The sequence below is a fragment of the Physella acuta genome, unplaced genomic scaffold, assembly GCF_028476545.2.
Source record: "Physella acuta isolate Inbredline_101_S28 unplaced genomic scaffold, ASM2847654v3 ptg000548l, whole genome shotgun sequence".
In the NCBI taxonomy this organism is placed as follows: Eukaryota; Metazoa; Mollusca; class Gastropoda; family Physidae; genus Physella; species Physella acuta.
The window spans coordinates 771,403-799,150 of record NW_026732067.1 but is presented as its reverse complement, the minus strand read 5'-3'; the positions used below and the strand labels follow the sequence as shown (position 1 = coordinate 799,150).

The 27,748-nt window shown below is 37.1% G+C and overlaps 2 protein-coding genes across 2 annotated transcripts; both read right to left on the bottom strand.

Moving 5' to 3' along the window:
• Nucleotides 1-876: 876 nt before the first annotated feature.
• Nucleotides 877-2,753, bottom strand: LOC131946240 (uncharacterized). Its single transcript, XM_059306925.1, has 5 exons — nt 2,587-2,753; nt 2,118-2,225; nt 1,729-1,852; nt 1,311-1,566; nt 877-1,162 (listed from the first exon to the last, which is right to left on the bottom strand). Exons 1-4 carry the CDS (start codon nt 2,649-2,651, stop codon nt 1,345-1,347), a joined length of 519 nt encoding a protein of 172 aa, XP_059162908.1. The 5' UTR covers nt 2,652-2,753; the 3' UTR covers nt 877-1,162; nt 1,311-1,344.
• A 6,745-nt stretch (nt 2,754-9,498) lies between these two features.
• LOC131946213 (small ribosomal subunit protein uS10) lies at nt 9,499-23,453 on the bottom strand. Its single transcript, XM_059306886.1, has 4 exons — nt 23,337-23,453; nt 10,039-10,159; nt 9,719-9,918; nt 9,499-9,602 (listed from the first exon to the last, which is right to left on the bottom strand). Exons 1-4 carry the CDS (start codon nt 23,337-23,339, stop codon nt 9,543-9,545), a joined length of 384 nt encoding a protein of 127 aa, XP_059162869.1. The 5' UTR covers nt 23,340-23,453; the 3' UTR covers nt 9,499-9,542.
• Nucleotides 23,454-27,748: the final 4,295 nt, after the last annotated feature.

Here is a 27,748-nt window from a genome sequence, read left to right as displayed (position 1 = left end):
GAGAATACAAGAAACAAGTCAGTTACATATTTTATGATAATACTTCTTAGCTATCTATGACATGGCAAAGTTAAACTGTAACAATCACAGAGACCAAATGGACTGTCTCAGGGAAATGGATAGCCTAGATTACATGGTCTAATGATTCTCAACATGTTTAAGTTTTATAAGTCTGTAGTAGATTGTTACAGTTAGTGACACCCAGCTGTTGCAGCTCTCAGGTCACATGACTGTATACAGGAGGTTAACCCTGTGTTTAAAGGAGATTCCACTAAAGTAGGTCAACATGGCTGCCGACCAGTCTTATGAAACCAACCCTTGTGATTACAATGCAATGTCACATGCTACAAGGTTAACAATCTGATTCAATTCTTTAAAAAGTTAAATCATGCTAAGAATCTGACTTTCACAGATTAAATTATCTTTGATGTAACAAAATTAATATGAATGTAAAAATTGGGGTTAAATTAGTAAATGGAACAGAAGGTATGGAAAAAAAAAACCAACACATCCTGGAACATACAAGTCTCAGGAGAAAAACAAGATCCTATTTCTGAATTCATGATAACACAACAGGATATAACCTAACTCCACAAATTTACTGCTGGGTTCTTGAAAAAATGATTCATTCATCATAAACAAGGGTAAAATGTTAGTAAAAGTTCTCCAGCCTTTTCTCCTCTGCATTTAAAAATGTTTTTAAATCCAAGTCAAATGGGTATTTTATTTTGAATTGTATCCAACGTGAAGATTTATTATGATGCAAAGTTTATTCGTTCAGACATTGATTTTCTCTGCAAGCTGTGTACTACTGTCCGTGAAATAATCAGTCAATCGTTATCAGCATGTCTAGCATGCGACTGTGCATTTGTGACTGTTGAATCCGCAGGCAGTACAAGCTACTGATGGGTTGCAGTAGCTGTGGTAGAGATGGCAGCTTTCATGGTGGTGAGGGCAGTTGTGCCATAGAATGGTAGAGACGCCAGACGTACACAGCAGGTTCATGCAACCAACAGGCCAGTGCACATAGAATGGGTTTTAGCTTTGCGCTAAAATTTGATCTGTTGCTCGATGCCTCTGGACAGAACTGAACATGAGAGCGATGATATGCAAAGGTGAACCTTGCAAAATTGGCTGGATGTAGGCAGGAGTTTGGGTTGTCCTGGAGAAGAAAAAAACAAATATTTACAAATTTGTTCAATAAATATTTTTTTTTTAATTAAGCAAGCTGTAACATATTTCTCTTCAAATATTTTTTATATATTTCAATAAATGAAAACTTAAATGACTTAAACAGATAGTAAACACACCTGCACAATTTTAGATCTGTTCTAGGCGTGTCAATCAACCAGGTAAGTCTTCCAGGTCCTTGGTCTGGCCCCCGTCACCCCACATGTTGGTGAACATGTTGAGCAGCTTCTTGTCGCTGAAGCTCAGGCCCTCCTCACCATGCTGGATGAGGAAACAGTCCAGCTCAGTGGAGCCACTGACCAGACCAGCCTTGGCTGACACCTCAGAAGGGTCAACAGGTGATGTCAGGCCACACCCAAACTCATTTAAGTCAAGCTGGAAATAGATCAAGTAAAAATCTTGTTAGTAAAGGTGAAATTAAGGTGAAATTGTAAAAGTAGCTTTTTTAAATATGAAATAAATGTTAAAATAGTTTTATTTTTAAAAAATTAATACTTAAATTAAATATCACAAATAACAAAAATAACAAAAATTTACCTTCAAAATGAGGATGTCATATTCAACACAGACAGACTCGATAAGAAGCATTTGGATGTTTAAGTTAACATCACTGCATCTTGCATCCACAGGGAGAATGCAGATTGCAACATCATTTGGGTTTCTGTTGAGAAAACAAAGTGCAAACAGTAAATACCTAGCCTCGATGTTTACCTCAAACATGTGACGTAACTCCATAACAGGACGAATTAATTTTCCAGAAAAGTGACCTTATGTAAAGTGCTAATGTTGAATATAAACAACTGTCGAATGCACTGTTACGCCCTTTGGCTGCCAGACAGGGTAAACTAGGGCGGGGCAGACCAGCGCGCGCACACAATCACGCATTCATTCTTCAGACGTACTGCAAGTAGGGGAAAAAATATTACCTGCTAAGAGCTGTGACGCAGTCGCTTAACCCGTGGGTCAACCTCCCCTCACGTACTGCCTGGGTTATGGCGCTAGTTACCAGCTCGCACATTATTGTTTCTGGTGATCTGCAAGAAAAGTACACATTTAATTCATACTCTACAGTCACATAGCCTACCTACACTCTACACAAAATATACTTTTTATCAATTTTAGAAGAAAAAAACGATCTAATATAAAAACGCACGGATTTGCAGATTGGAAAACTTTAAATTTAAATCTAACTAGAAATAGAGCTAAGGCTAAATCTAATCTAGATTCAATGTGTTTATCAATTTTCACTGTTAAAAAATTAAACTGAACGATTGCATAATTCTTTTTAATTCATAATAGACAAAGGCGTTGCTATCTTAAACAAAAGAAAAGATCTAGAATTCTAGACTAACTTACTAACTAGAACAATGCAAAGTTTGATAAAGTTAAACTTACTTTTCCATATAATCCGAGGTTTGTCTTTGTGTAGCAATAGCTTGAAGTACATCCGTTAGTGTCATGTTTGAATTAAACAACGCAACTGATTTGAACAGCAGTGTGCACGAATATAAAATTCACAAAGTAAATCCAAATAATCCAAATATCTCAGATCGCTCGTTTTAACGTGTTTCGTTAGACTGGTTTGTTGAACAACCTTGGTTTCCTTTTATACTGCGTCAAAAATTGGCTCGCGCTCCCATTGGCTGAAAACGAATCGGATAACCCACGTTTAGTCACGATGCTGTTTCAAACTGGCTCTGCTGTCCTCATGATGACGATATCAGCAGACCAGTCGGTGAATCGTTCCCCCACCCCCTCCCAGCGCTGATTAGCAAAGCATCCTCAGAGGGCATTGTATTGACCACACTGTTAAAAAAAAAATAAAAACCAGGGAATCAACGCTTTCAATATTTGAAAAAAAAATCTGCTCGTTAAACGTTAAAACCAATCAAATTTTGTCGGAATATCCCGACTGCTGGGCTGAAGTTGACCTAGTTTAGAGAGTGGAATTCCCAGCACGCGCCCATAGTGTTCATACGGCGCGGGGAAGGTGGGGTGGTATCTATAAGCAAGCCGAAACCAACACTCCCGGGTAAACTGGTGCTTCGCGGATAACGGAATGAATTCGTGACTTGTTGGGGCTTGTTGACGTTCTTGCCATGCCGTTGTAAATACCCGCCTTCTAAACTTCCGCTACAAACAAAACTTGGGGCTAATGACCAACAGAAATGCATGCTTCGTGTACCTCAGTTTTTAGTGGAGGTTTTCTTTTCAAACAAAATATAACTACGATAATTAAATTAATTAGTAACCCTAGCGCGGTTGTTGTTGTTTGTTTTTTTTTGCTAATTATTTTTAAATCACTGCGGGGTATTTTAATAAAATGCACCAGTTGCCTTCAACGTACCCGACATGTCCGTTCATAAGAGCTTTCTCGAACAATGTTTGGCGCGTTTTTTTATTTACTTTATTTAAAGACCATCCTCATTTTTTAAAAACTTTCTTCCTTAGAATGGAATGCAAACGTAAGGCGGTAAAATTTGATTGGCGACTCCTTCAACTAGCATCGTGGTTTCAATCTTACAACAGCAGTTATTGGAGGGGGGGGGGGGGGTGAGAGGTAAAAGAATGTATATCGGAAGTTAGCAGACTTGGAATGTGGTTCGCGTTGTTAGCATGCCATGACTCCTAAATGAAGTATTCAGTTTGATAAAAAAATATTATTAATCTGTGAATCACACTAATATCATCAGCCCATATGCAGGGGGTTTTAAAAAAAAATCAATGGCCTCCACCGTGGCCCCCTCGTATTCTCGCGTGTGACGTATGCCGGGGCGATGTTCCTCGGGCATGAATGGCCAGACGGCGAGCAGATGACGCGCATGGCGTAAGCCCAGTTTTCTACTGGACTGCAGACGTCAGCACCGTGCAGGGGCCACTCGTTCAAGGCGCGGACAAGACGATCGAAATGTGAGGGGAGGAGCGGGGTTAAAGCGACGGTTAATTTTTTTTTAACACAGCTTGCATAATAATTTGGACATGCGCTTGCTGAAAAAGCAATTATTTTTAAAGGTCGTTCGTTTAATAATACAAAACATGTTGCGTTATTTATTGAACCATCAAAACTAAATTGTGATAAAATAAAGTAAGCAGACAGAATAATTCATAAACCAGACAGACTTGTAAGCAGAGGCTTAGCGAGAGGGGTGGGCGGGTGACACCAAGGCAAAAAATAGCAAAATACATAGAGAAAAACTTGAGAAGGGGGGTGCAAATCGAAAGTTTGGGGGGGGGGGGGTGCAAATCGAAAACTTGAAAGTTTGTCCCCGGGAAGGGTCGCTACGCCTCTGGGGTGGGTGACACCATTAAGTGCCGCACCGGGTGACACCCGACCTCGCTACGCCACTGCTTGTAAGATATTATTGGTAGCATGGTATTCAGGATTATAGATTAGCTGTAGGGTCACATTGGCAACTCACAAATTAATTCATTTGTCGTTTTCAGGCTTTTTCACAAACAAACAAATAGTCAAGACGTATTCAAATATTTTGGCACTTGTGAGAAACTGACGACCTAAACAGCGGAGCCATCGAACAAAATTGTACCAAATTTAAAAAGTACAAAAAAAAAACAAAAAAAAAAAAAAACCAGCCATAAATAAAAATAATTGGATTAAAGGAGCTTTGCTAATTAACAATTAATCAAGCACCTTCTCTTCTGCGAACGTTACTTTTGAATGTAAGGGTAGAAGTTTGTGAGGGTAGAAGTTTGTGACGTCATCTTAGGGTGGGGTGAGGGCGGGCTTTACTTATGGCGATATGAGTGGAGGGATTACGCTAAAACTAAGTGACGTCATTCATGGTCAACCCACCAAAGCCAACACTGGGGTTCAATCTTGTAGGTCACATGACAACGTGACGTCTGCTCTGGGAGCTGGCCTCCCACGTCAACAAAGAAAACGTGTCTGCTGCAGCCCGAGTGTCAACCCAAGCTGAAGGTGTTAAGAGTTAAGCCCCTTGCGACATTGTATTAATCAACTCCCATAGTATAGCCAGTATAGGCGTAGAGAAATCGCGTATTGATTAATTATTCATCTATAACAAATCAATCCATAACTCATAACTCAACAAAAAGAATAGTTCTATATAGCGCATTTTATTATAATTTCTTGTTTAAATCTATTAAAAGATACCGCTTCAAAAAAAAAAAAAATTCCCTTTAACTTTAACGTTTAGAATCGTTTTTTTTTTTTTTCTATAAGCACTACATAGTCTATATATTATTATTTAAACAAATGCAACTCAGTTGACGAAAGTAATTTTTCCTTAAAACACATCTATATTTAATCACATGGCTTAACAACAAATAATTAAAAAGTAAACAAAAAAAGTATGGTCAATTTTAGGAAAATCCCAAACTACGCTTAAATTTGTAGCGGGATTTTAAAAATTAATGAAGTCAGCTGGCTAATTAATTAAGAGGAGACTAACGAGCTAGACTCTTCTGTTTGTTTTGGTAAAAACTGAAGGAATGTTTATTTTTTGTTAGTCTTGTTTTAGAAAGATATAGCCTACTAACTAGCTTTTAGACCAAAAAACAACATTACCCACTAACAGTGTTTCTTCCAGACTTTTTTCTCCGGGGGGGGGGCACTTGAAATTTTCGGGGGGGGGGGGGGGGGGCGGTAGACTTTCTTCGGGGGGCGGACACTGTAAAAAGTAAGTATTTTCTATATAAATTATATAAATTTCATTTCGTTCGGGGGGAGGGGGGGGGGGCGGTAAAAAATTTTCGGGGGGGGGGGGGGGGGCGAAGCCCCTCCCGAAGAGATGCCTGGAAGAAACTCTGCCCACTAATTTTATTCCTCGAGTAACGTAATGTTTATGTTTTAAGCTTACTCTTAGCATTTCAAAAAATAAAAAAAAGAACAATGCGCCACAACCAGCAGGCCGCCCTCTTCCCTTTTTCATTGTGTCACTTTTATTTTAAAATAATATTAACAACATGCAGCAACGCATTTTTCACTACAGTAAACAAGACAGCAAAATATAATAACATTAATTTTTTAGGCTAGATGTAGGCCTATAGTAAAGTGCGAGGGGAAGCAATTTACAAGGGGAAATGATCCAAAAATAGCATCCTTGTTTTCCAAAAATAGTTCAAGCCCTCAAGGCAAGCTAAATTTAGAACGTTGAAAAAGTAAATTCACGACCTGCCCACATACTACACATAGATGTCTAGATCTAGGACTAACGTGTGTCAGAGAAAGCAAATATTGAAGCGTGCGTGGGGCTGTCACGAAGTCTTACCCAACCATAACACTACACCTCTCTTAAAACGGGCTAAGTAAGATGGATGCAAAATACAATATCAAAACATTTAGAAGCAGCGTTTCTTTCAGGCACTTCTTCTTTTGAACGGTTGCCTATCTTTCACACTACAGCTCAGGCATTTTTTTTACACAACAGCATGTGTTAGCAGCAGAGCCGGCGTTAGGGGGTGGCAAACGGGGCAGCCGCCCTAGGCCCCGCGCCTGAAGGGGCCCCGCGCTTCAGCACTGTCATTGTTATCTTAATTAGTTTGTTAACTTAAAAAAAATGTTGCTGAATTCAATGGGGAAAAACTAAATGGTCGAATGCCGAAGTTGTTGATTGTTATAACTGAGGCCACGGTTGATGTTGGTGAGTTATCACCCACCTAAACTGGGACAGGCCGTAATTCGATACAAAAATAGACAGTGTCACGCACCTCCCCTTTGTGTAGGGCACGGTCGCCTGGCATTTGACCTGAGCTGACTGGAGATTGTTGGATGCGAATCAGCCCCCGACCTGACATAGGATGTAAATTTGGGAAACAGGTAAAAAGATACTCTATTGTATGCGGACCGATGAAGACGTCCTTTTAGTGAGCAGAGGGATGCCTGTAGTAGACAGTTAGTGACCTGATGAACGCTAGTCCTGACTTTCTTGTTGTATATGTAGCCCTACTTGTCTTGGTATAACATAATTAACATTCAGTTGCGTGCAGAGGGGTGGGAAGAGGGCGATGAGGGGGGGGGGGGAGGCCCTTAGGATCTATATCAAGGGGCATTAGACAGAGTGATTTATTATTGTTTTTTTTAAGAAGGTTAAAAGTGTTGATGTAGCATGTTTTCTTTATCATTAGCAGGTTTACGTTATGGTGTCACCACCCCCCCCCCCTTCCACCCTTGTCGGGATTTATCAAATTTGCTCTTAAAAGACTATTCAGCACTCTAATTAACCACTTTTTAAAGTGGAACTATAATTTTTTGTATATGTTTTCCTATTTTATTGCCTTGGTGTCACCCCCCCCCCCCCTAAATGGTGTCACCCGGTGCGGTCCGCACCCCACCCCCTCGCTACGCCCATGCTTTTATATTAACAATTAGTCATCAACAAACAATTTAAACAACTTTATTTTCCTAATTATTTGGCACGTGATTGAATTTTCTTAAGTGATTTGGTATGAATTACATATCTCTCAAAAGTTATTAAATATCTTAGCAAGAAAAAAAACACTAAGAACATTGGGTTAAAACGTGGGAGAGCTAAAACATTTATGTGTTATTATGTGTGTAGTGTGTATGCATATTATATAGGACTATACACACACATACACACATATATATATATATATATATATATATATATATATATATATATATATATATATATATATATATATATATATATATATATATATATATATAATGGAAAAAAGCAGGCCCCGCTCGGATGGTTGGCCCTAGGCCCCGCGTATTCCTAACGCCGGCTCTGAGCAGTGGCATAGCGAGGTCGGGTGTCACCCGGTGAGCACTTAATGGCGTAACCCCCCCCCCCCCCAAAGGCGTAGCGACCCTTCCCGGGGACAAATTTTTGATTTGCACCCCCCCCCCCCCTCAAACTTTCGATTTGCACCTCTTAAAAGACTATATAACACTCGAATTAATCAATTAAGTGGAATAATCATTTTTCTGTATATATTTTGCTATTTTTTGCCTTGGTGTCACCCGGTGCGGTCCGCATCCCCCCCCCCTCGCTACGCCTCTGTGTGTTAGCTACTGTATTACATCACCACTGTAGTAGATCTGTTTGTTATTTACAAAAGCTTTTACCGTCAAGTTAAAAATGCAAGAAAATTATTTTTTTAACTATAACAAATTTATTATGGTCGGCTATGGGCCCCTAAATGGCGTGCCCCCCCCCCCCCCCCCCCACAATGCGGGGTCTGGCGGCACTGTAGTTTCGCCCCTGATAGCTTGTCTTTATGCCAACGTTCAAACTTATTAATTTTATAACTATTTTATTTCTGCACCAGAGCAAAACCCGTAGACTCTAGTAGCAAATGCTTAGGTAAATTACTCCTATAGTTTAGCAAACTGTAAAGGGATATAACCAGTTTTTAAAAAATCTAACAAATCGTTTTCCGGTTGTCTGCTCTTTGCACAAATTACATAATTTTGCGAAAAAAAAATTATCCTACAAAATGTGATAACCGATTTGGAACCATCATAAAATGATACGTCCCCATATTTTACTAAACCGACTAATGCATACGAAAAAATAAAGCAAGTAAAAACTTTCACTTTGTATAAATCAATTTATCAATATCATCCCTTGCGCTTATTGACATCGATTGAGAAACCGCATTATTTTCTCAATATTTCCCGTCATCTCTTACGTCCCTAGTAGTTCTGCTTATTATTAGATACCTCAGCTGGTTTTTGTATCTAAAGCCAATATCAAATATCGTTTCACAATGTTAAATGAATTATTCCTTTATGGTTACATTAAAAAGTCAAGGTTTTTTTTTAGATGGGCTTTTGTACCCAATATTTCAATTAATAAGTATACATTTTTTAGTGGTCGTCAGGTTTCTAATACTACCCCTTCTGTCTTAAGATCTAGAAATAAACCTAGGCTAAGTTTTTAATGAGAGATTTACTGTTTAAATTACTTAGGGCAAGTAGTTAGGGATACAAAATCTGATATTTGAGGTATATCAAAATGGTTCAACTTTTAAACACCAGCTTAAAAAAAAAAAACCCACAAGGATCCAATTGTTTTAAAATGATGTACATTTTAATAACTTCAAGTGATAACCAGTCATTATTTTACTAACACAACACTAAATGAATACTCTAGTGGCAGAGACCTTTTCATCTGTTAAAGTTAAATTGGCTGTGTAACTTTAGCAAAATAATCTTGACATCAGCACACTTAGTTAAAAACAGCATGTGGTACAACTGTGATTTTAACTAATTTATTTAACTCCTCACAACTTATTACATACAGTCATACAGTACAATTTACAGACATGCATTACAAAAAATAAAAAAATAAACAGTTCATTTGAATACTTTATTCATCAAATCAGAGACCAAGTCAGTCTTATGCAGCATCAGCAATAGTCACTTCAACCTCCACACCAGGCTCAATGCTAATAGAGGTCTGAACAAATGTTAAGGAGAGAAAACACTTATAAAATTGGTTTTAAAAATACAGGCCTACATGTTGAAATGTCTACTCTAACACAATAAAATAAAACACTTGACAAAAAAGGATACAATCTGCTTAACAATCTCAGAGGGGCTGTGCAAATCAATGATGCGCTTGTGGATTCTCATCTGGTACCTATCCCAGGTCTTGGAACCCTCACCACAGGGTGTTTTACGGGTAGTGATGCGCAAAATCTTTGTTGGCATTCTAACTGGACCTTTAACTTTGAGGTTCTTTTCTTTAGCACCCTTGATCAAGTCAGCACATACTGCAATTACAACAAATAAATTGAAGCAAAGGTACTAAACATAAAAAATATATATATATACGTATGTATTACATCTAGTAAATGGCACAAATCATTACAATAATACTAGACAATACATACCTTTCTCCAAACTTTTGACAACTCTGCTGGTGAGAGTAATTCGGATTCGGTGAATGGGTGCCTCCTCAGAGGAAGCCTTCAGAGAGCCATCCTTTGTGTAGTTGTTATCCTTGAATCCTGACTAATTTTTATAAAATCAAAGTCTAATCGTTAGATAAACTGTCATTAACATTCATTAAGATAGAAGTTCACTACAACAACAACAAAAAAAAACTACTACAAAAAAAAAAAAGACTAACCCTTATTTTACCCAACTCAAGACAAAATTACATTCTCAGTTAATTATGTCATAACAGCAATGGTAGAACAGAGGCATAGCACCAGTATTCTGAAGCAGTCACTTGATTATGGCATGACAGTCAACACTCAACGTGCTCATAAGGTTGAGGTGTGCATTAGTTATGGATATATTGAAACGGAAATGAAGAACTGAACAAAAATGCCAACCCATTATAATTTTTAGTACAGATAAATGGCAAAGAATTGGTAAATAAACGAATTTATGTGCATCTGCCCTTAAAAGATTATTAAAACCTTTATCCAATTACAAGAAAACTGGGAAGTTGTTGAGATTATTCTCATGAAGGTTTCTGCTATAAAATGAATTTTTCCAAAACGAATGGACCCCAGCAGTAGGATGCAGTTTGGGCTCTAGCAGCTACCAAAGCACTTGGGATCGGTTAATTGGTCGTCCTGCACAGGGGTTATGTGGTACTACATGATTCAATGATCACTGCACTAGGCCCACTGCGCCTATGACAGCATCATGAGCACCAGTAGGGATATGGTACAGTGGTCTACTACTTTTCTTTAGAAAAAAAAACAACAGGACTAACGGACAAAAACGGGATGGCGGAACAGGACACGATTTTTTGTAAAAATGCGGAACAATTCCACTTTTGGTCGGATGGTTGGCATGTCTGAAACGTACTCTAGGAGCTCACTAAAGAAACCAGCTCACACATCTAAAAAAAAACATGATCAGTAACATGATGACAAAACATTTAAGGCGTTTTGTCACAATGGTGTGTAGAGCTAGATAGCAGCTACGCACAACAGGTAGGCTAGTTTCACAAAAAAGTTTTAAATTAATAGATATGAGTGCATCTTTTTTTATATATACATTTGTCACGTGAATTATAAGTTTCCCCAGAACATAATCCAAGGCAGTTATTAAACAGTTATTTTATATCACTTCCAAAATCACTTGCTTTGTTATTTAATTTGTATAACAGACACTTTAAAGAAAACCAATGGATGTAAGTTAATGTTGAAATTACCCTATTAAAGTATGTGTCCATGTGCTAAAAGCTGTGTATCATACTTGACAACAATAATTATATGAAATCAAATATTTATTATGTTTTCAGTAACATAAAAAGCACATTTTAAAAGACCAAAAGAGTTAAATTTTTAAAACATATACAACTAATCACAAAAATTAGCACATCATTAATTTTGTTATCCCCTTCATCATAGAAGCCTCCAAATGTTTTAATATATTACTAGTATTTTAATCTACTAAAAATAACCACAATAAAATGATTTTTATAAAACATTGCTACTAACAATTGGGCTTTCGTGATAAGTCTCATATGTGCTACCAGGATGAATGGTCTATGGGTTATTTGCCTTAAGCTAATGGAAATATCTATGCTTTAATGGTCGTACATAGTCCTTCAAAATTGTTTTGTAATTGTTGACAAAAAAGAGAAATGAAAAGTTTGGGACTTTGCTAGGGGAAAAAGTCGCAGCCAAAAAAAGTAACACTGACAACTTGCCCACAAATGAGCAACTCCATTAAAATGCAGAAAAACTACATCTGATTAATAAACAAAAAACGATAAAGAAAGTAACTACGTAACCGAACTGAACATTAATTATGTGAACATTCATACATTATATTACATTGGTTACAGAAATGACCAAAGATTTGGAAATCCGTAAAGTAAAAAGTAAAACCATGACTGGGTCACTTTAAGTGAAAATGTGTGCTGCAACCACAATATTTATACTAGTCCTGAAGATCACCATCAGTCAATTCTGCATATTTTCCAGTAAGGTAATTATTTTCTTTCCAGTGCCTAGTTTTTTTCCATCTTACTTTTTAGACAGTCACTGAACTCTTCCTGACTCACAAGATTTGGCTTTGCTCTCTTTCTCTTCTTTCCCTTGCCTTTTGATGAAGGAAATGTTAATGCATCACCCACTATGAGGGTAGCTTCATTGGGAGGCTCTTCAATCGTTTCAACTACTTCTTCAGCTACTTCACATGGTTTCAGTAGGGGTAGGGAAAAAGCTTTAAACTTTTTGAATAACTTTTCCTCATGACAACAGGAGAAGTCTGTAGCTTGGGCGTTTGTCAGTCTTGAAAAAAAAGAAACAAGCTGTTGCCTGGAAACCTCATAAGTTAAGAAAAAAGAATAATCTATCAGAGATTTTAGTTGCTGTGCATTCTTGTCATTTGCAGGAAAATTGTGAGAGATTGAAGGAAAGAAGGACTTCTGACATTCATCTTGAAAATCAGAGGCGGATGGAAAAGGAAAATCAGAGGAGGGTGGGGGGTGATGAGAATTAGAAGTGGATGGAAGGGGTGAATTCTGGCTTTCCAGTAGTTCAACTGTGTCGAGAAAAGGTTGTACAGTGACACTGGTAACAACATCACTAGTTGGTGTATCATTATAGACTATGCCTGGTTCCACTTTGCTACAGCCAAGAATATTGTCTGGATTGAATGGGATAATCCCTGCAGCCTCAAAGCTTTCAGAGGCTATTTCAGGAGTGGCAAATTTACACCAGACCGGTCTAAGTATCTTGGCAAAGGATTCTAGTTTAATGCCATCACCTGACAACTTAATATGATTTTTGATAGCTTTAGACCAGTCCTTTCTGATTGCCCTGAAAAAAGCTTGCTCCAGTGGTTGAACAAGGTGACTATCATGTGGAAGACCATACAAAACTATGCCATGTTCAGCGCATAATTGTAATGTTTCAAGCGATGTATGGCTTGTGTGTCCATCAACCAGAAGAAGGACTGGCTTGGTAAGATCATTGGAGGCTGGGATGAAGCAGTCCAGAAGCCATGACTGGAATATTGAAGCATTGATCAAACCATTGTCTGATAGTTGTGCTTGAGCCTCTGGAAAACCTTCCAATAAATCTATGTTTGGAATTCGCTTGAGGGGATAAATCAGCAAGGGCGTGGTGTACTGCCCAATGCCACTAGCACATGCTAATACAGTGATTTGGGGTTTTGCATTCGAAATTACATGCGTGCGCTTTGACCCTTTGAAGTCTACCACTTTCCTGCTCTTGGCATTAATAGCAAAGCCAATTTCATCTGAACAAAAAATCCTTTCAGGAGAACTAAAAAGGGTTGGGTCAATATCTTCTATGAAGTCCTTGAATCTAGCAAACCATCTTTCCGCAACTAAGCTTCCCTCAGTTGTGGGAGTAACTGTGTCTCTACCTTTTCTTAACAGCCTGGTTATTGTTGCCAGCTGGGGATGACGCCTCAAAAAACCATACAGCCACCTGTTTGAGGGAAATTCTTGTTTACTTTTAAATTGTGCATTTCTTTTTGTCATAATGGCTTTGGCAGTCTGCTTTATGTCATCATAGGTCTTCTGAAACCCATGATGTGCCAAATCAATAAGCCACTGTGCCAAACGATCTTCCTCTTCTGCTGTAAGGAGGGTTTGTTTGGTGACCAAAATTGGACGTCTTCCACTCATTTTTTCATGTAGGGTACTAAAAGGGATTCCAAACTTGGAGGCTGCTTTTCTAATAGACATCTCCTTGGATCTGACACAGGATATGGCAGCAATAATAATGTCAGGATCGTGTGCAACTCTTTTTGGCTTAGCAGATTCATTTTCAACTTCAACTTCATCCATGTTTAGATTCAAAGTAAAGATTCCAGTACACTAGAGGACCAAAAATATAAAAAAAATGTTTATTAAATCTACAGACTTGGGTATGTCTGAGCCTATTTAAAATGGCATGCTGACAAAATCTTTTTGGTTTGTGTAGATGTGGATACAAGAAACTTACAACATCAATGTCTACACAGCTGAGCTTTTTTTCTAAGTAATGTATAATGTGATAGGTACATATAGAAGCTATTTATACTACACTTATCTAGCTTCCTGTAAATATGTTCTAATCCCGAGGCTGGCTCTTCCTCAAGGCATTAAAAATAGAAAATGACATACCTTGCAACTTTTGAAAATTTTAAACTTGACTCTCTGGAGGAGGAAACAAAAGGACTTGACCCGAAAGCATTCATATAGTGGCTTGTCTCTCAAAAGTTTACTTTTAAAGTAATTCCTAATTTCGCTTATTTTTAGTGAGAGATGTAACTGATTCGAAGAAATGTCATGGCTATATTCCAGCTGGTTGGAAAAGCCCAATATAGGTATTCCGAGTTTCCCATCATATCATGCTAAATTATTATGCCTGGGAATAATAATAGCATTTATTGTGACTGGGGAATAAGGTAAAGATAAACCAAATACCTCAGAGATGTGACCAACCTCGTAAGAAAATCATTGACGGCAGCAAAATTCAAGTTTTTTAAACACAAGTTTAAAGACCATTATATCTAGGCCCTGATCAATCATGTAACCACAGCATTGTAAGCTTACATAAGTTTTTTGTATCAAAAGTTAAGACGTGGATCAAGTGTTTTTTCTTAAAAAAAAAAAGACCCAAACAATCATTGGAAATTAGATATTTAATTAAATAAATGTGCTAGAACAGTCTTGCCTTGTAGGTCTCACGGTCAGAGCAACCATAATTCAAATAAGAGCCCAAGGCCGCGCACTAATTGCGGCAGTTATCTAAAAGGAAAAAGCAGCTGTCCGTAAAAACGGAAAAATTACATTTTTAAATGGAGATAGTCCTATAAAGGACTATGAGGGTAAAGTTCTATAACAGGCACAGCCAAGTGGTCGTACATAAACATTAACGAGCGGAATTTCCCACAAATCCATGGCGTCATTAATTGCCGGAAAGCCACACCACGAAAAAAGTTTTGTCCAGAGTCTCACCCATTACAGCTGATTTTAATTTGGTCCATAGCACATATGAGATTGTCGGTGATGTCATTAGCAAATTATGTTGGTTAATAGTACAGATACAGCACTATACTATACTGTGAGGTCATGATGTACGAGCTATAAGAAAATGTAAGGACAGTGACAGAAAATTCTGCGAGATGTACCAGAGTTCATCACTAGTGATGAACCAATTAGAGGGAAAATTTTTCTTAAAAATATAAATAAACTGGTTCTGATATGAATCATTGTCTGTTTATTGCGTCGTATAATAATTATTTGGATGTTTTATACGAAACTACCAGTATCTGTTGTACACATGTCCATTTCTAAATATACCAAGTCAAATTCTTTTGTTTTCTCCTTCTGTAAACCAAGTTTTTAAATTGAGGTATGATGTCAGCCAGTGATCTCAGTTTCACACAGATGAAAACACTAGGTCCGAGATGAGACGAATAAAACCAACCAAAGCTTTTTATAATAAGGTTAACTATAAATAGCTTCTACATATTTGCAGGACCCTGTAAATACTATAGCTAAGGCTTTTAAAGCTACCAGAGAAGTGAAATGGGGGTGGCCGCAGCTTGGATAACTATTAGGGTGGTTTATCCTTGCAGTGTAACCAACGACTTGAGCTAGACTAGCCTAGAGCTAGATGCTCTATATTTCAAGCTATGTCTAGAATCTGTAGGCCCTATAGTTTATAAATTTTTCTGTTTTAAATTATTTCGATCATCTACTTTCAGAACTAGATTGTGTCTCTGCATACAAGCATGTCTAAGCAAATGTCTTGTTAGTGATTGTTACGTCCCTTTGTTATGATTACTATAGTTGCGTCCGAATCACTGGGTCATCCGTGATGTGTATTTGGTTTAGCAATCTATTAATTAATAATACAATCAACACCACGTTTAAAAGTGTAAAATATTTATTTTAGCTATTAAAATGGGATTAAGACGCATAAAATATGATAGTTTCGCTAGCAGGTGCAGGCGATCGTGTGAGAGAAAAAAAAAAAAGGGTAGTAATGACTAAAACATGAATATCTCAAATTCTATGCGTAGGAATACAAAATGACTTAAACATATTAGAGTAGAATGGCAGCAGAGTAATACAGTACTTTTGTTTTGTTTCTGTGTGAAACAGTTACAAAATAGATCTAGCGCCCAATGAAAATTGGGAGTTCAGAATTTTTCGCTAGATCTGTGTGATCGGCTGTGGCACTTCACTCTTGTAAGGAACTCTATTATTAAAAAAATAAGATCTAATTCATAGTCAAAAACATAAAATTTAATTTAAACCATGCCCACAGCTTCAACCAAAATGCCGTTTTTCTGTGGTTGTCGTCATGGAGGGGCGTGTCATATCATGAGTGACAATTTTTTTATTTAGTCTAAAACTCACCAAACCCCCCAAAATTAGTGCCTAGTGGATTAGTATAGACGTGTTTGTTTATCCAATGCTAAGGTAAAACTCCATTTTAGCGTATTTTATTTCTCCGCTGCTTGTTTACCTCCAGTTGAGCGTATTTTATTATAACAACCGAAACACACCAAAACATTAGGAAAACACGATTCATTTATTTGTAGGCCTATTGTATTTTTGTTTTAACAAATGAATAAAAATGAATAAAAAACAAAGAGACTGACTTTGTTTTAGATTTTGATAATTTAGTTTTGTTAAAATTTGAGAAAAATCCAAATTCAGAATATTGAATGTGCTATGTTCGTGTGTCAGAATTTTCATGGCAATGGGCGAAGTACGTAAACGTAACTCACAATTGCAAGGCGGTTAAGTTTGTTTTGTTACAAGTATCTCCCAGGCATGATACTATAAATAAACAATGAACTTACAATGACCCCAAAACTGAGGCCAACACAATTTTAAAAAGCAAATGCCCGAGCTATGACGTATGCTGATAATTAAAGTCAATGTGAACTCACGGTGAACCCACGACTGTGTAAGGATTTTTCTTCCGCTGACGATCACACGATATTTAATTAGAACAGTTCTAATGCTTTTTTATGTTGTTTTTTTTTTACCTTTTCTAATTAAAAAAATCCCATTCATAAAAACAATTTAATAAAAAGTCTAGTGACAATTTAAGCGCAGTTTCCCTAATTTTTTTAGAATTCACAGACCTACGTAAAAATCCTTTCGAACCGCAACGCTTTGCGCTAAAAACCTACACGATGCTCAGTTTAAATTAAAAATACGAGCCGGCCCGCGGCATAACATACGCCGCTATTTAGTTGTTTTTTTTTCTACTTTTCAGTAATTCATAATTTGTGAATTCGACAGTACCAACGCTGACACTGAAAATATTTCTTTAAAACACTATAAGTAGCCCGTTAAGGACCATAACCCCCCTTCCTCCCCCCCCCCAACGTTTAAAATTGTTTCAAACTAAATTATCTGCCCCTAATAGGCGTCACTAAACCCGACTCAACGAAGGTAAACATAGCGTGAACCACAGCTCACTAAGACCATGTAGGGGTGGGGATGGTAGGGAGCGCGTTTACAGCTTGTTTTCTAGCGTCTCCCAGAAGAGAATTATATATATAGATCATCCTAGGCCTACACGATGCTCAGTTTAAAAATTCTTAATTTTTTGTGACCGAACGAAAGGATATTTTTGAAAACTTTCTTCGGCAATATTGTTCTAAATTATGGCAGGAATCGATTGGTAAACGTTTTAAGTCGCTATGTGGTCTGGTTGCCGAGATATGGGCCAAAAACTGCATTTTTTCAAGGTTTTTTGGCTTTTCCGGGAAATATTTTTGGCCTATGTTCATCCTCGGAACTTGCTTAACATATTTGCTTTTGGAACTAGTCCTCGATATTGCTTCGTTGAGGAGATACGACTTAAAGCTGCGGACACACATCCATACATCCAGAAATGACGAGTTAATAATCGCAATCCCAGTATGGGAATTGCGCTAAAAATAAGTAGATCTGTTTTCCTAACGTTTTTGTATGTTTCGGTGGTGTTTATAATAAAATACGCTCAACTGGAGGTGAACGTCAAGCGGGGAATAAAATACGCTAAAATGGAGTTTTACCCAATCCTAATGCTGCTCAATGGTCATGTTTAAAACTTTAAATTGAGAAAATTTGAGTAGTCTAGATTTAGATTAGAGAGAAAATCTTTAAAAAATAGACATGCATACAGCAGATATCGGTAGTTTCGAATAAAACATCCAGACAATTATTATACGAAGCAATAAACAGGGGATGGCCGCAGCGTGAGCTTAGCCGCGCGCGGAACTTTAGCTTCGTTGGAATTTTCGACGCTAAGCCGCTACCGCTAAGTAGGCCGTTTGAATTCACAGCTTCCGGGTTTGTTGTTTTGAAGCCATCTCACGGCTCATGCGCTTACCAAAAATGGCGACCAGTTTCGCTTTCACTAATGGGTAGAGGGATAAAACTAATGATTACGAAGCCATCGTTAATTTTAGACATCGGAACTATCCGTTTCTATTTAAGTCTGTTGTTTAAGAATTGTCGGATCTACTTTTGGCCTAATTTCTTTGTTTGTATTTAACGAGGCCGTCGAGAGAAAGTCACGCTTATTTAGCTTGCGTTTCAAGTCGAATTAACTAAAGCAGGTGCGCTCGACAATAACTTTTTTATTTTTTACAATTTTTATAACATCTTTACTATCAAATAAAAATTGAATTGTTTAATGAAATTAGGGTGAAAACAATACATTTGAGGGTGTAAGTGATCACCCCTCAATAATGCCATTTTATTATATTCTTGTTTGGTGAAAACGAGGCGCGGGAAAATGTGTGCCGCGCAAGAATCCAATCATTTGGCTAGATTTATGACTGTTTTTTATGTCATACCTAAAAATAGAATGTTTACGCTTTCTTCGTTGATGATCGTTTTTATTATTTTTTAAATTGAAAGTATGAATTATTAGTTAGATTGCGGATTTTGTAACTTGGTATACTTACCTTTTATCAATTTAAAAAACATAGCATGCTAATTGTGAACAAATATAGTCATAAAACACAGAAATATAAAGTTATAATTGCGATGTGCCACACCCGGGCCACACCCCCTCAAGAAAGCATGTGTTTATTAAGCTGGTTTATCTCACTTTACAACAGTAATTAAAATTAATTTTCAAATTTTTATCACTTATTGGGTAAGATTAAGCACATGTTTACCAAAAATAAAAATAAAACAAAAGCAAATTCTGTTTTAATGAAGGTCACGGGTGAAGTTTTTTTTTCCTTCTGTCACGTTCAGTGGAGGGTGCCACAGGCTGACCTGACTTTGGAATTTTTTTCAGTAATAATGACTTTGCACAGAAAGTTAAAATATGCTAAATTAGCTTAGTTTACTAGTGTTCTAGCTATTATTGATACATTTTTAATAAAAAAATCATTCTGTAATTCTCATCAAACAGCCTACGCTAAGGTTTTACCGGTTGGGGTTAGCAAGCCATGTGTAAGTTAACTAGCCTACCAGTAACCTAACATCCTTTTAAAAAGAATATACGGGAGAATGTTTATACCGGTGTCTGATAATGGAATCTTCTTTAAAAAAGGGGTGTTAGGTTACTGGTAGTTAACTAAATACACACATGGCTGGCTAATGTCAATGCTAACCCTGTCCCTAACCCTAACCCCAACCCTGGTCCAACCATACGCCTAACCCGAACCCTAATTTCTAACCATCAAATTAGTCAAGATTACAATACTACACTAACAACCCAACACCCCTTTTTTAAAGAAGATTCCATTATCGGACACTGGTATCTATAATCGGTAAAATCTTAGTTTAGCGTCGTAAATTCCAACGTAGCTAGTAATGTGCGATGAAGGTAACTAATGAATATTTCTTTCATTTGGCCATATTTATGTCATATTTTACATAATATAACAGATAATTGAATAACAAATCACAATCCAAGACCAAACCAGTCATAAATATCCTGGAATAAACTTTAAACTACCCCGTTCGAGACAACAATGAGTAAATTCAAGCAGCGGCCATGTTTCAAAAACAATAAATTGTCTATTCGCATGTCTTTTGTGTTGATTTTGTGGTTTAATATGATTGCTTTGTATTGTTTTAATATTAATACATGCCTGGGGGTCGTCCATAAATGACGTCAAACTCGTAGTGGGGAGGGGGGTTCACATGGTGTGACGAATTTTAGACGTTATTTTGCGTTTTAGATAACTGTTTTAATACATTGTAATAACAATTGATTAAAATACTCTATTTTGACAGAGTTCAGACAAGATTTTGGAAAAATATAGCTGTTTAAAAACAATTCAACTGCAATTTTGAGGGGTTGTAGGCTGAGGTGTGACGTCACTTTAGGGGGGTGGGGGTCTGGCTTTTTGTGACGACGTGTGGGGGAGGGGGGGGGGGGTAAAAATCGTCAAAAAAGCGTGACGTCATTTATGGATGACCCCCCTGTATAGTAATTTTTCTTTTTTTAATATAGTTGACATGAATGACTAATAGACCTTATCAGACTTAATAGTGTGCATCCAAGACCACAACAATTGTTGGGAGGTTGAACTTTTGAACACTTTATTTGCAGTAAGCAAATCAATTATTTTAGATCGCTCATAAATGACGTCGCTCTTAAGATAGTAATGACAGCGTGCATTATTACAGAGCAAACATGAACATATTGTTTCAGATAGAAATTGTGATTTGTGGTGGGGAGAGGTTGGGTAGAACTCAGCGATGTGATTTTGGAGACGGGTCAGGTTTTTTTTTTCGTGAAAACGGGATGGTTGTGGGAGAAAGACCAGCTGTAGAAGTATGACGCGTCATTCATTGGTGATCCATTTTCTCAGTGGGGACGAAAGAACTATTAAGAAGGGTCAAGAAATGTAAAAAGCTTGCTGAGTCGCATTTCTTGAACCCTACCTTTTTCATTCCCCCACTTAGCACATCGTCACCGAGTTAACGCTCGCACGTGACGTCATGTAGCGGTACCGCCGACCGTTAGGCTAATTTTATAGAAAAAAAAAACAACAAGCACTGCCTTTTTGACGCTTTTGCGACGTTTAATTTGATTACATAAGTTGGTGTTCATTAAACAGCCCCTAACACATCTATCACTCGTCCATTTAAACGTACGTAGTTATTTCTGCAAGCTTGCTGTCTTGAGACTTTCGGCCCTTTAAAAATGCATTAAGCTCACACCGTATAGAACTAGACTACCCATATTAAGCTCCAAAAGAAGCTTGGTGAAAACAGGATGGCCGTCCGATTTTGTAGCTGCTCCGCGCTTTATAAAAAGCACAATAAACGATAAGATGACACTTATATTAAAGTAAATTATAGTTCTGAATCTTGATACATTAAAAGTGATATTCGGAAATTATGAGCCAGACAGTCAACATGATATTTCAATTTAAGTCCAAGAAAATAAATTTCCTCAAATGATGGAACATAACTAAATTTTTGCGCAGTTTAGCGAAATTGAATTTAAGTATTTACGTCATCTTACAAAGCGCGATAGCCTACTGGTGCTCTAACGCGGCCCATGCTAATGGCCGTATTCCTAACGCCCCGCATTAGACGCGGCTTAATTCGTCAGCAGGCATTTGGTGGCAAGCCTTTTTGACGGGGATAATGTGTTAAGTTAAGGCCGTTTTGCCAAATGTCTTAAACTAGCAGGCTTGCAACATTTATGATAATTCGTTTTAAGCAAGGTATACGTATACTAATGCTTATTTATCGTTATTTTGATTGAACAAAGCATTATAGAGGTTCTCCATCAACCACATAGGTATTTTTCCCCGTTCACCTCCTTTCATGAGACCGACACGTCATAAATTGCAAAGCCACCTGAGTTGACGTCACAAATCTTCACTCACTCCCGTAGCAAATCATATGTGACATCATTTATGGACAACCCCATATCACTCACTTGGGTAGATATTGACAATTTGACAACAAAGGATAACCAAAATCTGTCTGGCAGGTGGAGACTTGCGATCGACCATAATGACAACACGCACTTAAGGGGTGGAGTGGCTGATTATTTTAGATGATGTTTTACGAGGGAAGCTGGTGGATAATACATTTTGTCTCTCTGTATATATAAATGATGACAAACATTTATTGTTGTCAAAATTATGGCTAGAGATCTTAGATAAGGCAGAGCGAAGCGTAATTTTTTACATTAGGGGTCATCCATAAATGACGTCACGCTTTTTTGACGATTTTTACCTCCCCCCCTCCCCTCCGTCACACGTCGTCAGAAAAAGCCAGACCCCCCCCCTAAAATGACGTCACACCTCAACCTACAACCCCCCTCAAAATTGCAGTTGAATTTTTTTTAAACATCGATATTTTTCCAAAATCTTGTCTAAACTATTACAATTTATTAAAACTTTTTTCTTTTTTTATAATGCAAAAATGTGACGTCGCAACATCTGAACCCCCCTCCCCCTCCCCCTCATCACACATCGTCACAAAATTACGGACCCCCCCCCCCCCTCCCCCTACGAGTGTGACGTCATTTATGGATGCCCCCTTATGACTTGTTGTGACATTGACAACAAAAATATGACGGAGGTTGGGGTTTAATTAAGGTAAAGAGAAGTAAAAAAAAAAATGTCATAAGTTACGATAGAATCACTAGATCTAACTGATGGAAAGAAAAACCTGAAATGAAAATAGTGAACATTCAAACAATAAGAAAAAACTCAAACTATATAGTAATAGTAAGATCAAATAAACATTAGTAAAAAAAAAACGTGATTTAAAACATGGATACAAGTTGCATCTCACAATGCTTCTAGAATTAATAAAGTTGTTTCTTAGGACATTCAGTTTTTAAAGAGCAGAATTTTAAAAAATGCTTTGTTATACGGACTATACAACAAGACAATCATATTTAAATACATTTTCATACGAATAGAAATGAAAGGGAAGCTACTCTAAATAACATTTTCTTAAGATGGCTGCTGTTTTTAATAGTAAATTTACTATCTCGAACAGGGTTGATAAAAATTAATTTCAGGATATTTAAATTGATTTAACCATAAATGGTGATCTATTATTCAATTATTTATAATATTTTATCAAAATATACGAAAATATACTCATATTTAATGACATATTCATTATTGCACTCTCTCCTACATTACTAGTTTTGGCCGAATTTACGACGCTAAACTAAGATTTTACCCTATAATCATCCGAATATACTATTATCGGATACAAAAATTCCCCCATATTATAAAAACATATTACCATTTTATGAAATCTGGCCGACTTATTCTAAGAAAAGTTTTAAAAGTCTTGAACAGCGGTGAGCCAGCGACTTGCTTGTTCTCACACGAGGAACAGAAAGACTTCGTCATATTCGAGTTTCCGGGATCTTGCATTTTATTAAAGGCCAAATAAAACTGGTACAAATTTTAATGTTATGTAATTCGTATTTAATTGTTATTGTTATTAGGCTTTTAACGCTATTATTTTATTTCAACCAAAATGTGTAGGCTTAGATTATTCCCCCCCCCCTTGAACCCCCAAAATTACTACTGTTTTACTTTAGGTTACAGCTGTTGACTTGTATCACTATTATTAATTATTTAGGACTTACGGATAGACACTACGGATAAAAAAAAATATTTAACATATTTCTGGGTGTCTAATAAATTCATATGTTAATAGTTGTTAACCTATTGACAAAAATAATATATAGCCGCCAATAGCAGTACTAATTGCCATGGAAACCACGAAAAGGTGTGAAAACTAACACCTTTTCAAACCGCTATAACTGTTCCAATAAGAGATTTTTAAAAGCTGACGAAAGATGTAGATTTTTCAAACCAAACTATACATTTCTACGTTTATTCATTGCGATAGCTCGTACTTAATTTTTAATACAAATTTTTACGTACACTTGTGTAAAAAAATTAGGAGGTCGTGGTGCCACATAAATATCAATATTTCCTAAATTATTGTAGTAAACTTATGTACAAACGTAGTTTTGTAGATAGTATAATGCTGAATGTACGTGGAATGTTTCAGTCTTGTATGACAAAGCGTTTCAAAGCCTTAGCGATTTGAATGTTGAATTTTGAGTAAAAATGCAAAGTTGAGAAAACGTGAAAAGAAGGGCGGAAAAAGGCACTGTGATATTCTTCTTATGGAAACAGAAAAAAAACGTCTTGTTATGTGTATAAGAACCATTTGACTAATAAAATACGCATTGATTTATGTTGTAAGTTTTAGACTGATTTTTCTATGTAAGCAGAAAATATGTATACAACAGGCAGAGGCGTAGCGAGGGGGGGGGGGGGACATATGTCCCCGGACGCCGACCTTAGGGGTGCCAAAATGGGTTGGAAAAACAAATTGAAAGTTTGAAGGGGGGTGGAAATCAAAAGTTTAAGTGGGGTGTGCAAATCGAAAGTCTGAGGGGAGGGGGTGCAAATCGAAAGTTTGTCCCCGGGCGCCGGGAAGGGTCGCTACGCCTCTGACAACAGGTAATGAATTAATGACTATTAAGTATTACACGTCCTATCAATCGAGTGTTATTCTCAGAACAGCTATCATCAAACCAGATTAAGTTTTGTTGGTTATCCGGTCTTCTCACTTCAATACAATGCAGGGGCGGATTAAGCTTCAATGGGGCCCCTGGCTGAAACTTTTTCCGGGGCCCCCCTTAACTATATATATATATATATATATATATATATATATATATATATATATATATATATATATATATATATATATATGGATATATGTATATATATATATGGATATGTGTATGTAGTTTATATAATGACATGTTACAAAACAGAGGCTTTCCCAGAAATAAAGGTCGAATGATGGAGTAAACTAAAGGTTAACAGAAGTTATAGCATAGACAAAAAATGTTACATTTAGTGTAATGTTAAATTACATTGAGAAATGAGAGCATTTAAAGTAACCATTGTTTATTTACTATTGCAAAATAAATTATGAATACATACATTTATTACATTTCTTTTTACTTAGAACTAAAGACCAAGTAACTTTTATAGGGAACATTTTCGAGCTTTCCTAATGGCAAACTCTTCTATTAGTTCTGTATAATTCAGTGAGCTTACAATGTCATTTTCTATGCTCATAAGTGAGAGCATACTAAGTCTATGCTGTCCCATAGTGCTTCTAAGATCGCTTTTAATATTTTTCTTTTGGAAAATGAGCGCTCTCTACAGATAAATTCGAAGACCAATGTGTACATTTGGAAACCTCTGAATTCACTTGAATCTATTAATAATAAATTATTTTGAAGATATATACTTAAATTTTTTTTAGCTGAGTACCCCAACGTATGGAAGAAGATTATGAATTCATTAGTTATTGGGCATAAAATATAATATTTTATGAATGGTGGAAAACCTACGAGGGGGTTAATTTTACAAAATGGCCGCCGTTGTCATAGTTACCAAGATTTTCCCACCATTTTGTTTAGTGGAAATGCATATGCGGATGTATTTTTAAAAAGCTGAAAAGAAATAACTGTTTTCTAACGAGTATTAAAAAAGTTTTTTTTTTTTAACCTGAGCCTCCCCCTTTAAAAAAATGTTTACTTATCAAGACGAAATCACTGACTACGGCTAAATTCCAAGGAATTCACAACTCAAATGTTTTAATGGGTGAAACTTTGGGGCGGGGAGACAGTTGGGTGGGGGGCATGTCGGATGTGTGTGTGTGGGGGGGGAGGTAGATGCCATGCCCTGCAATAGAGTCTCATCCGGTTTTGTATTACAGTGTGGGACAGCAATAACGCCTTTATTTATAGGCTTCTTTTCTCTTGGCCTGTTTGGCAATTCCTATAGTGCAATTAATACGGGTGAGAGTGTGCCTTGAACTAGAGATGTTTCGCATTTTTTTTATCTCTAAGTAAGGCACTCGGTCAAAAGGTCAATACTTAAAAAAAAAAACACTTCTACATCGGTCCGTGTCTAACCATCCACTTCGCTATGTCAGTCCCTCCCTACAACTGGGACGTTTTTTCCCAAATTTAACACCCATGTAACACATACTCTCAAAACAAATCGTCTACCGTCAAGTTTACACCGTCCTTATTAGTCTCTACCAGTCTCGTCTTATTTTTATCTATCTACACTATGACAATACGCAAACAGCCCCTCATACAAATACCCCCACTCCCACCCTCCCTCAGCCTCGACACTATGTGTTTTTAAATGGTTTTCAAAACATTTTCTATCGGTAACGAAGTCAGGTCGAGGGACTGCTGGTTAAATAAGGCAAAATTAAACATTAAAGATCAGAGTGTATCTAATGGATCTCGCTTGTCTCGGCACATTCACTGATAAAGCTATTATTAAAGTGATGCTTGTTAATACTTGGTGAAATTTTAACTCATACTTCTGACATTAAAAAAATAATTTAACTAAGCTATTAAAAATCAATGATAAAGTAATATTTGCTATAATTGAGAAATCAAAATTTGGGGGCCCCTAAAATTCGGGGGCCCCTGGCTGCAGCCCTTTCAGCACCCCCCTTAATCCGCCACTGATACAATGTCTATCCCTACTTAAATTGTAGCTGCACAAGTTTATTGCCTTTTGATAATAGCCCACTACACAATCCTGGGTACAGCGCTTGAGGCTAGACACGCCCCCATCCCACACCTCCCCACCGCTGGATAGTGCGCGAAGATCCAATGAGACATAGATTACGGATGTTTATTGAACCGTGAATAACACTTCCGTGTAGGTAGGGTTAAGCACTATGTTTCTGTACACGGCCTAAGTGAATGTTTATCAGCTATAGCCCATCTAGTATTTACATTAGTTGCTAGCATACCTTATACGAAGCGAAGGGCATACACACTAACACATGTGTCGTGTACAGTCCGATTTAAAGTCTGACGAACGCGTTCAAACCTATCATCACAGCATGCCGTAACAAAATTATAAAGGGGTCATCCATAAATGATGTCATGCTTTTTTTGACGATTTTACCCCCCCCCCTCCCCTCCGTCACACATCGTCACAAAAAGCCAGACCCCCTAAAATAACGCCACACTTCAGCCTACAACCCCCCTCAAAATTGCAGTTGAATTTTTTTTAAACATTGATATTTTTCCAAAATCTTTTCTGAACTCTGTCAAAATAGAGTATTTTAATCAATTCCTATTACAATTTATTAAAACAGTTTTCTAAAACGCGAAATTACGTCTAAAATTCGTTTTCTAACATTGCTTTTTTACTTTCTCGTATATACGAAATATAGAGAAAGTATTGTAATCGTGCAAAAAAAAAAAAATCGAGATTTTCCCACGTTTTCTTTAACTTGCTTTCGCCTCTGTTTGTTTGTTTTTCCAATCAAATCTTGCGATCGAAATTTCGGGCACTTCCCAGTTAGCTAGCGCGCTGAAATTTTCAGGGAAGCTTTGTTTCCGATGACAATATAATATTCAATTGTTATTATTACTAAATTGATCCATGGAAACATTTTATTGATCATTTTAGACCGCTATATAATTGTACAAAAAACGTGGGGGAAAAGGGACATAACCCAGTAACTGTAATTTGATGAAAACAAGGTTCGGTACTCTCCCTCTTTTTGCTTACTGAGTAGTGTTCACGCGGTGTTTGTGTACAAACAACCGTAACAACTGGTGGCCAGTATGGGGG